The 10,989-nt window shown below is 45.7% G+C and overlaps 1 protein-coding gene across 1 annotated transcript; it reads left to right on the top strand.

The window, feature by feature from the left end:
* Positions 1-276: 276 nt before the first annotated feature.
* Positions 277-10,487, top strand: LOC120521055 (rhomboid-related protein 3-like; the record flags this gene model as incomplete). Its single annotated transcript, XM_039742943.1, has 5 exons — positions 277-546; positions 819-977; positions 2,596-2,820; positions 7,828-7,976; positions 10,375-10,487. Coding segments are annotated over exons 1-5 (709 nt in total), but the record flags the coding sequence as incomplete, so codon positions are not given.
* Positions 10,488-10,989: the final 502 nt, after the last annotated feature.

The raw sequence follows: 10,989 nt of genomic DNA, 5'->3' as shown, positions 1-10,989 counted from the left end.
TTTCTCTAATCAGATGCCCATTCATCTGCTGCTGACCTCCATGCCCAAGGATTGTGAGGGTCAGGGCCGCATTCTCTTTTGTTTTAAATTAAATCTTGTTTGTGTTCATGGAGCCGTTAGTATATTGCATTGTGCTGGGAAAATTTGCATAATGCAAACAAGTGGGGGGCACATCACAGATGCCCGGTCTCTACCTAATACTAGTGAGAGAGAGCGTAAACTACTACACCCCCCACCAACCTTGGGAAGATTAAGTAATTAGAGGGCGGGGCCCAAATCGCCGTTAGTGCCCCTTTGTCCCATACACTTAGCCTGTTGACTGGAACATGTTCATCGATGTATGAAAGGGGCGGGTAGAACGAGGGAGGGACGCCAATGCTAGAAATCCAACAGTAGGGTGAGACTCGCTTGGAGTCGCTGAGGGCAGAGCTCCGAGTGAATGAACCAAGTGCCAGGGAGGCAGATGGGCATGCAGCAGGCACTATGATCAGACTTGGAGGTACCATGCTGGCCAGAGAGAAGATGGTGGCATTTTTGCGGGAGGAGGTGGGCGCAAGGCTTAACAAAGTTGGCGAGGGAGGGGTGGTGGGGGGGATTTGAATCTCCGCTGCACTCTTAGCGCTTGCGTGCTTTCGGGTTTCCACCACACTACACATTTGCTGGAGTTGCAGTCTTGTGAGAGTGGCACATCTCTCAAGTCTGTCTTCTTTGTTGTTTTTTCTTCTGATTGCTGTGTCTGAAGTGTGGGCAAACAGGTGGGCAATGCGTGAAGATGAACTACAGAACTGTCATTCATTATGCTTTGTCTCCTCCGCCAGTTTGACCCTGACAACTCTGGCTATATCAGTACGGAGAAGTTCCGCTCCCTCCTGAGAACCCATGCGTCTGAGCTGGACCCGCACAAGCTTGAGGTGCTGCTGGCGTTGGCCGACAACAATGCCGATGGGAAGATCTGCTACCAGGACTTTGTCAATCTGGTCAGTCCGTGCAGCATGGCTGTCTGTTATGTGTGTGCATGTGTGTGTGTATATGCATGCATGTCTGGGAGAGTATCATGGTGCTCCATCTGGCTGAATGATATGTTGCATTAGGGCGACGTGCTTACTGTGTTGCCCAGCCAAGTGTGGACCCACACTGGACACATGCGAGTGTCACCCATGAGAGTTTGTCACATGTTTAATAATAATTCTTTATAATTATATAGCACTTTTCTCACCGCTCAAAGCGCTCTCCACGCAGGGAGAACCCAAGACACGAACCCATGATCTCCGTACTGCGAGACAGCAGCGCCCCCACTGTGCCACCTAACATTTTAGCCCCCCAATGCCCTGAAATGGATCAGATGGGTTCAAACATGGATGTGATCACCAGGCAGGACCATCCTTCACTGTAAATAGTTAATGTTTTTACAGCACAGGATGCTTGTTGGGTGGCAGGGGTTGGTTCATGGTGTTCAGAATCCAGCTGCATTCTTGCGGCCTGATTTATGCTGGCATAGGAACCCATTGACAGGCATTCAGTAGGCAGGAGGTGCCAGGGCAGATGGTGCTGGCACACACATTCTGTTCACACCTCAGGTGGTTTGGCTGTTCTGTTTCTGGCTCAAGCCTTACAACCTCCACGGTCATCTGAGGAAGAGGCCGTCACTGCTGCTAATTGCTTAACGCTTTGTTACAAGGGAGGCCGTGGGGATTGACGTGTTTTTTTTTTGTTTTTTTTCCTACCCTCCCATTACTGAGATCAGCCAGCTGCCCTCCCTGGAATCCACTTCCAGCCATGACTGCAGACAGGATAATCCTGGGATTCCTTTCTTCCGTCACCTGGAAACTTGGGAGGATTTGTGAGTGGAGCGCAGAAAGGGGCTGCACTGTCATTTAGGACCACCGGCTCCTGCGTCTACATATCCATACTGAACTTAAGTGAATCTAAGTTTGCATGGTCAATGTCAAAAGAGTTCCATCTTCATCCCTGGTTAAAGGTCATCTCAGTCTGACCACACTACTCCTCCATCGTGACCTGGAGCCTGGCCACTGCCTGACCGTGATGGACAGTTCTGCAGCTCACACAGGGTTTAGAGAAATAGAGAAATGTCTGCTTGAAGTCCTCTGTAGTGTGCTGTGAATGGTTCTCCTGAGCTCATTTTGATCTTTTTGAAACAACCCAAGTAAAGATGAGCTGCTTGAAGACCTTAGTGTGCCTGAGCCAGGCTAAAATGCTGGTTGCTAAGCACAGCCTGAGGATTGCTTGGCGGCTCTCGGCGCCCCCTCCATGGCGCTCACTCTATGGCCGTAACCGCCGAGCAGATGTCTTCAGATCAGCCGCTCATTACAATACAGACGGGCGGCTCAAGTGATTTGAAAAGCCGTCTTCCAATGTACCAAAGCATCCCTGACTGGGCTTTTATTTTACTTTGACAAAAAGCAGTTTAACAAATGTACTAAAGGCTGTGTTTGTGTTGGGTTGCAGGCAGGCAGAATAAAAAAAAAAACCAAGCAGCTCACATCAATGGACAGCCCTGCGAGGTGGTCAGGCACTTTTGACAAGAGAGGAACTGCTTTGGCTCAAACATCTGACACTGATTTCTTTATTCTGCAGATGAGTAACAAGCGGTCAAACAGCTTCCGCCGAGCAATTCTTCAGGGAAGTCGGAAACTGAAAGGTACCCCTCTGCTGGAGGAGCCTGGCCTTAATGCTTCCCAGAGGCTCATTCGTCATGTGGCGTATGAGACTCTGCCCAGAGAGATCGACCGCAAGTGGTACTACGACAGCTACACCTGTTGGCCACCGCCGTGCTTCATGATCACCGTGACAATTGTGGAGGCAAGTGGGTGTTTGTACCATGAGTAGCTACTTGGGGAGGGGGGCTGGGTTGGGGGCAAGTCTCAGTGTGATTGTATCTGGCAGGCAGACCCCAGTAGAGGGTCACCAAAGAAAGGTCAAGGAAACAAAGATGGATGCTAGGGGTAATAGGATCAGAATATATGTGGTGAGTTTGCAGGACATGAGATGTGCCAAGATCTGATAGCTATAACGGAAAGGTCCAGAGTATTGGCACCTAACAAGATTGACCCACACCAAGATTTTAATATCTGGTAACTTCATTGGCTTTTCAATTGTGTACCACCTAGAATGAGATGGTAGTGAATGTAAGATAACAAAGATATAGTTTTATCAAATTAGAAAACAATAGGAAGAATGCAAAGCCATGAAACCTAAAACAAAGCCGAAGGTCTGGCTTAACACCAGGACAGGCTCTGACTGACCAGGTGGGAGTCACCAAGAGTCACCAAGGTGTTACTTTTTGGCTAATCCCCAGAATCAGGGTGGACCTGCTCAGGGGGCTACAGTATCTGAAAGCCATTGTATTCTGTCACACTCACTCAGACTGGCTTGTCTTTCTTTTGAGTAGCGTGGCCTCACCTTTCCAAAGCTGGATATTTAGGTTGTGATCTGCCGTTTCCATGCCATTTGTCTCTCACTAGCGCCCCGGTCTATGTAATTCATCCATCCATCCATCCATTATCCAACCCGCTATATCCTAACTACAGGGTCACGGGGGTCTGCTGGAGCCAATCCCAGCCAACACAGGGCGCAAGGCAGGAAACAAACCCCAGGCAGGGCGCCTGCCCATCACAGCTATGTAATTCAATGAAGCCCCAATGTTTTGTCATGGAATCACATCAGGATTTATCCCAGGTCACACGTTTTGCACTCTGGTGACTGCTGGTGGTCAGTTGGGAACATGCGGCATCTAGATCACAAAGCCCACAGAAACAGTCCCATTAGTAAAAAAAAGTTCTAGGCCCCTTTGTGCGAGGACTAACTGTAAGCACTCCAAAGCAGAGCATGTCCTGGTGACGACAGTTGAGCTCTCTATTATTCAGCCTCCAGTTTTCTGCATAGCACCACTACTTCACTCCACCTGTCTGCAGTGCAGATCCTCCTGACTACTCCAAGTGTTTTGTCATGGAATCACACCACAATCCATCCTAATTCAGGCATTTTCAATGAAGAACCTGTGACTTCTGGATTACTAAGGCCTTCAGAAGCAGTTCCTGTACAGCTTGAGGTGGCAGAAGAACTTCTACATCCATGTGTGCAGGGGCTGCCTTTAAGCCCTGGTAACATCAGCCGACCAATCTCACACCTAGCCACCACCTTTCTGTGCACCACCATCACTATACTCCACCCATACACGTTGCAAATCCTGCCAACTACGCCAAGTATTTTATAATGGAAAAATTCCACGATCCTTCCCATAGTGCACATCTTCCAGTGTCACTCGTTCTGGAGTACAACGTGAGCTAACAGAAGAATTTCTATACTCTTGTATGTAAGGACTGCCTGTAAAAACCTTAAAGCGGAGAGGCTTCTAGTATGGTCAGCTGAGCTCTCTGTCAGTCCCCACCTTTCTGCGTATTCCTGCCACTATACTCCACCGGTCCACAGTGTAAATCCTGCCAGTAACGCCAAGTACAGTTATCACAGTGTTAAGTGTGCAATTTGGGATAGATTATGGTGTGATTCCACAACAGAATGCTTATACACAGACTAGGCTTACTATCCTGTTTATCTACAGTGGGGCTTGGAGGAGCTCTCTAGTTATCGATGTGGAATTGTGTTTTTTAAATACAGCCCTTGTTTTGCCCATCCATTGGCATACCTGTTCTCCTGGCAACTTCTTACAGTCTCATAGAGGAAAAGAGCAAAAGACATGAGAGATGATTAGATCACATGACACGGGGTGGAGCTGAGGGACACTTCAGACATGAGTGGGACTGAGAAAAGGTGCTGGATATTTACATCAAGAACCCAGGGCCTTGTTTAAGGAAATGAGGATGAGTGTTGGAATGATCGATTTGTACTTTAATGTGAAGGACAGTTATTTTTTATAGAACTAGCATTTAAACATCACATTTGAAAATATGACACTTCACAATAATAAATGACCAATTATCAAATGCAACATGCACCTACACATTTCTTAGGATTTGGCATACACATCCTGTAAAGACATGCCTTTCAATTGCTGTGTCTGAGTGATTACACTCCATGTGAATGAAGGTGCAAACAGGATTGGGGAAGGAGTTTAGATAGAATATGTAATTGTCAGCATGCATGCAGGGAAAGAAAAACCTTTTATCAGATGGGGCAAGCAGCTTGGTGCTGGGTGAGTACTGAAACTTTTTATTTAACATTCTTGGCATTAACAACGAGTGTCTCTCCGGCTCAGAATTCTATGTAAATATGGTTAACCCTGAATGTCTGTCTGGATTTAGCTAGTGTAAGAGTCACGTGTTAGTTAGGTTATGTTAAATTGATAGAAGTGTTTTCTTAGTTACCGTATATACTCACGTATAAGTCGGGTCTTGAAACCTGAAAAATCGATCGTAAAATCAGACCCCAACTTATATGCCTGTTCAAAAATGCGAAACTTACATTTTTTTTTTTTTTACATCTTCTTGCCTTCTCCAATGTCACATTAGTTTCTAAGACACATTGAACTTTGTTCGCAGTTACCAATTTCTTTCGCTACTTCGACAACGTTTAATTTAAAACCAGCTTCATATTTTCTTCTGATTGAACGCTCCATCGTAGATAAGGAATGCTCTTACGATAAAGGTGTATGAGGGCATGAGATAAAAAAAAAACACAAATTAGTCCAAACATCGCTTTGGAATAGTTCGGGTATTACCGTGTGGTCACGTAGGCACAATAGAGAAAGAGAGAGCGAGAGAGGTTAGGAGCACATGCTGATACAGCGCATTGACGTACCCACATTCAAAAAAAGGCTGTGTGCTCCGCGGTTACTCTCTCAGGTGGCGTTAGCATATCATAATCTCTTGGATCAATAGGGTGAGTTTTCCACATTCGACTTATACGACCGATATTATAAAATACCAAAAATTATACGATAAAATCAAGTCCCTATTTATCCGCGAGTATATACGGTATGTTGAAATGTTTGCCTATATATTAATGCATAGTCAGTGGGAGGTTCTATTATAACCCCCACAATCTAAATAAAAAATTGAATATCCTAATTATTTCTTGTCATTCTACAGACTACAGATTAGTTCAGTTTATACCGCTGTTGGTAAGGCACTGAGGGCAAACAGTTTCAAACCGTACTGAATTTATTAAACACAGTGAATGTAGTGAACATATTGAGGTACTAAAGTGAAGCCTTTATATGTTTGCCATAGAAAAGTAACAACTTTTAAGTATAGAAAGTAGAGAGCTAAGATTGTAATGAAACAGAGAAGAATCTCTTTTTCCCTTTTGCCTTTTATTCTGCGTTTATAATAAGTTTTTTGTGAATTTTTGTGATTTTTTTCCTTTTTGAAATTTTCGCTAAACTTTTAAAACAAACTCTGGTTAAGTGTTTGACTCATGCTGGATTCTGCATTGCTAATTCAATAGCTTAGTGACTTTGGGAACCTAGAAAAGTTACACCTTTTATAATCTAATGTTCACTGTTAACGACTGAATAACCCTCGGGACAGTATTCTGTGGCCGTATAGTGTATAAAAAAATCATTGTTACAAAAAAAATCATGTATATATATATTTGTTTTGTTTCTCCAAGGTAGCTTGTTAATATTCACGAGTGGGACGGAGCCTTCAGCTAAAATGTTAGGCCTGTAAAGATCGGGTTTAGATCAGGTTGTTTTCTACAATTTGCTTGAACTTCGCGCTAAGTACCATTGTTCACTTGTGGTACCGATGTATTTATGCAAATCCAACAGAGTGGCTGTAGGCCGAGAGTAGGGAGGCGGGGCCTTCCTCATTGCCTTGCCAGCCTCTGTTCAAGTTGCTCTACGTCTTGCCACGTGTTGGAGTGCCCCTTGCCTCCGCTTAGCTAGCAATACACAGGTATTATCATCTACAGATTGTTAAGGAGTAACGTTTGACGTTTTTGAGAGTGAGAGATCACAGCAACGTGTGATCTCATGGCATATCATGGGCATGTGCTTTTCTCCCCACACAGGGAACACTTTCCTGCTGAACACAATCAGATATAGTGCCAGCGTCTATTGATTTTTAAAGTTTGTCCTTTGTCATTACTATGTGGGCGAAGCCATGGGGTACAGCTAGTTTAATATATTTATCTTTCCTTGCCTGTGCCAGTATTTATGTTTTCATCATCAGACTAATTGCAGGTAAGATCATAACTGAGTCTGTGTGCATCTGCCAAAGGGAAAAAAGGATGTTCAAAAATATAAGGAATGTTTTCAGTGTGTTGTAGTAGTCAACTTATCTTTTTTTTTTTCATTCCGACTCGACATTCATGTTTTTTTCTTAATTTCTAGGCAGATCGCTGTGTTTTTCCAGAATGAATTATGCTGCTGTTCACGCACAGGCCTTCGTTACTCATAATGATTCATTTACACTGTTAATGCCTGTGTAAAGCAGTCCAGTTTCTTATGAGGACTCATCACTGTGTTTGCCAGGTCTTGCTAAACAGTGTGACAATTCATCATTTTTTGATTTGCATTTCCCCAATCACAACCCACCTTAAACACACATGGATCATACACCGATTACTGTCAGCATTAGTAGAAAACAAGTTCTTTAAGTAGCGCCCTGCGGTGGGGCTGGTGCCCTGCCCGGGGATTTGTTCCTACCTTGCGCCTTGTGCTGGCTGGGATTGGCTCCAGCAGACCCCTGTGATCCCTTGCAAGTAGTCTGGGATGAGAGTTCCTCTGTCACTGAAAACACTTCTCCTACAGAAGGGTCCATCGCCTGCACTCCTGTCATCACTTGCACTTTTTCAGCTCTTTCTCCTTCGATCTCTCATATGACTGGCCTTATTCTTTGTTCCCAGGTGGCAGTGTTTGTCTATTATGGCCTCGTCCTAGACAGATGGGTGCTACAGGTGTCCCATCCCCACTTCCTGAAGGGTCCGCTAATCTACCATCCCAAGTTACGGATCCAGGCTTGGCGGTACGTCAGTTACATCTTCATGCACACAGGGTGAGTTTGATGGCCACATCTGTTGCGATGCCGTTGCGGTGACGCTTTCTTTATGAAGAGTGAAATGAAGAGTTGTTTTAAGGGTCATTAGCGCTGAATAGGTGGCAGGTTAGAAAAAGATTAGCATTGGATTTTCAGGCACCTCGCTCCTTATTTGATACTTTTGCATGGAAACGGGAGGGGGATGACGGTCTTTTCTTCAGATTAATCCCACTGTGCAAATTTAGTGACATATGAATTAAAAGCAAGTGTTACATAAAAGTCCCTTTACCCCAGCTTTCATTGACTGCTGCCATGTTTCTATAGTTTCAAGGATGAATTGCTCTGCTGGATGTAGTAAGGGAAGGTGGAACACAGCAGCCTGCTTGTAGTCTGCCATGCCATCCAAACAGAATCGAAGCTGGCAGCTGTGCTACAGTAAACAAACGTATGGGCGTCAAAATGGGAGTGCATCCCAGTTTCAAAGGGAGCGACATCTGTCACAATGCAAACTGGGCTGAGAGAGCAGGAACGCGTGTGACTTTACAATACAGACGAGAGCAGGCAGCACTTTGTCTCGTTTGAAGAGATGGAGGGAAAGGGAGTCCGAGGTCAGACACGGGATTGTTTGAAATATTTAAGGACACCGAGGGTGAGAAGTCACGTGCCGTCACTTGCAAATGCAATGAAGGGCAAAGGGCCACTTGAACCTTCTCGGAATGAACTTCTCTGTAGCTGGAACTTGTTTCTTAAGTAGCAGAAATGATTCCTTGCAGTTTTCTCTCTGATTTTCATTATATACGCTCAGATGATAAGCCCTCCATCCCCCACTTCCACAAACCCTTAACAACTCAGAGGAAAATGCGCTTTGCTTTTTTTTTTCCTGGAAGCTAAAAATACAGAAGTGGAGCTGCACGCGGTGCTAAGTGTGAAAATGAGTGACACTGGGTTTTTTTTCTAAAAGACCATATAATCCATCTGTCACAAGGGGCTGGGGAGGTAGCCATGGTGGTTGGGTTACTTTTCCTTATCCTGCACTTCTAACTGGGTGATAGCAGTGAAGCGGAGACCACCCCCAAGATCCCGCACATTAATGTGTGCCTTTGGGAATATAAAACAAAATCAGACAGAACTACCCTCTGGCAAAAACCCCCTGCAGCAACTGCTGATACGGAGGTGGTGTTTAAAGATTCCTCAGAAATTCATCTGAGCCGACACAGTTTAATAGCAGCAGTATGCACACCATGCGCCCCTTGTTAGCGCTCGGCCATTCGAGAGGATGCCCCTGGCCTACAGTACACCTTTCATATGCAGTAGATATGCAAGCCCCCCATACTGACCAGGAGTCAGGTGATCTGGTGCACATAGACTACAGGAACTTACTAAAAAGCTGACGTGGGCAAACGACTGATAGGATGTGCACGTTAATTTGGCTTAAAAACACTGAAATCCTGCAGTTGAGATTGACCGCGCCAGTACTGGGCTCTGAAGCATATTAAATTTGACTCATGGAGATGATAGAATCTCCCCAGGAGACCCACTAGGAATCAGAGCAGAACACATAAGGGAACAGGGGGTCACATGCTGTAGTGTGCAGCCGGGACGCCTCCACGCTGGGAAGGCCGGGGGAGTGAGCATGGCCAGAGCATTACCTCCCCCGGGACACTAGATGGCAACCCCCCTGAGTTGCAGCGGTGCCTTGGACTCCCGCAGGGCTTCATGGGAGTTAGAATTTGGTGTGGCCCTGTGGGGATCCACAGGCGCCACCAGGGGGTGCTGTAACAGTAGCTGCTGAGCCTTTATGGGCAATTCTTCCGCCACACCTGGAAGTGCTGCCAGAAATGAGTAATCAAGCACCTGGAGCACTTCTGGGTGCCTTATAAAAGGACCCAGCAGCCACTACTCAGGGAGCCAGAGTCAAGAGGAGGGACAGTGAGACAAAGCTTTACCCGAGGAGTGGAGGAGAAAGGAGAAAAGAGAAAACAAAGAGGAAAATTATGCCTGTGGGAAACAGGGAAGGCATTTTCCACGAGAAAAAAAAAAGAAATAAAACCCGAATGCCTTGAACTTGTGCCCCACGCTTGTCTGTGTCGGGTTCAGGTGGCAGTGCCAGCCTGGTGGGCCACAGCGCTAAAATGGAGAGCTGGTAGATGTTATAGTTTATACAGAGAAATGCTGGGATCAGGTGCCTGACATGTTTAACAATAATTGGAGTTAAGAGAGCCATCATCACAGACTTACTAGGAATCTGTGGATGGTGGAAGGCATCTGCTAGGAGATGGCTAGTTTTAGACCCTTAACCAGTGGGCAGCCAGGCGGGTATGAGTTTGGCTCAAACAAAGCATATCTGGTGGTTTCAGTGGTTTTGTATCTTGAAATCTTTCTTTTTCCACATTTGTTTGTAATTTGTCTTTTCCAGAATAGAACATCTCAGCCTTAATGTGGCCCTCCAGCTTCTAGTTGGTGTTCCACTGGAGATGGTGCACGGAGCCATGCGGATTGGCCTGCTTTATATATTTGGGGTGCTTGCAGGTAACACTTCAACCTTAAGTGGCTCATGTTCTTAGTGATCTGTGTTAAGAAAATTTGTTCTTATCTCAGTGTAATGACTATTTGACGGATTAACCATTAAACAAAATAAGCACGTGCACGATGGGGGCACCACAGAACTTTTCCATTACCGGATTTACTATGGACCATATGGTGCAGCTGAACCGGGTTCCACATAAAGGGACTCTTACATTAAATTAAAAAAATACATATATATATTGTCACAGGTGGCTGGGTGCGGTCAGCAATCAGCCGCCTATTTAAGGAGCCACCGCCCTGCAATCAAGGCCGGAGTCGGGTGAGGAGGAAGACGAGGGCAGTGCAGAGGAGGCGAGCAGAGGCCCAAGTGTGATTTGAAGAAAGTGGCTATTGGGAGCCTGGACTTTGGGAGGCTGCCACCAAGCATCTCGGGGGAGGTATTGAGCTGCCCATGGTGGCTCCCCCGGAACATATGCAGCAGAGGTGTCCATCACAATATACATAT

This window comes from Polypterus senegalus, unplaced genomic scaffold (assembly GCF_016835505.1).
Source record: "Polypterus senegalus isolate Bchr_013 unplaced genomic scaffold, ASM1683550v1 scaffold_4044, whole genome shotgun sequence".
Classification (NCBI taxonomy): Eukaryota; Metazoa; Chordata; class Cladistia; order Polypteriformes; family Polypteridae; genus Polypterus; species Polypterus senegalus.
The sequence above is the reverse complement of the archived record's forward strand: the minus strand, read 5'-3'. Positions and strand labels throughout refer to the sequence as shown.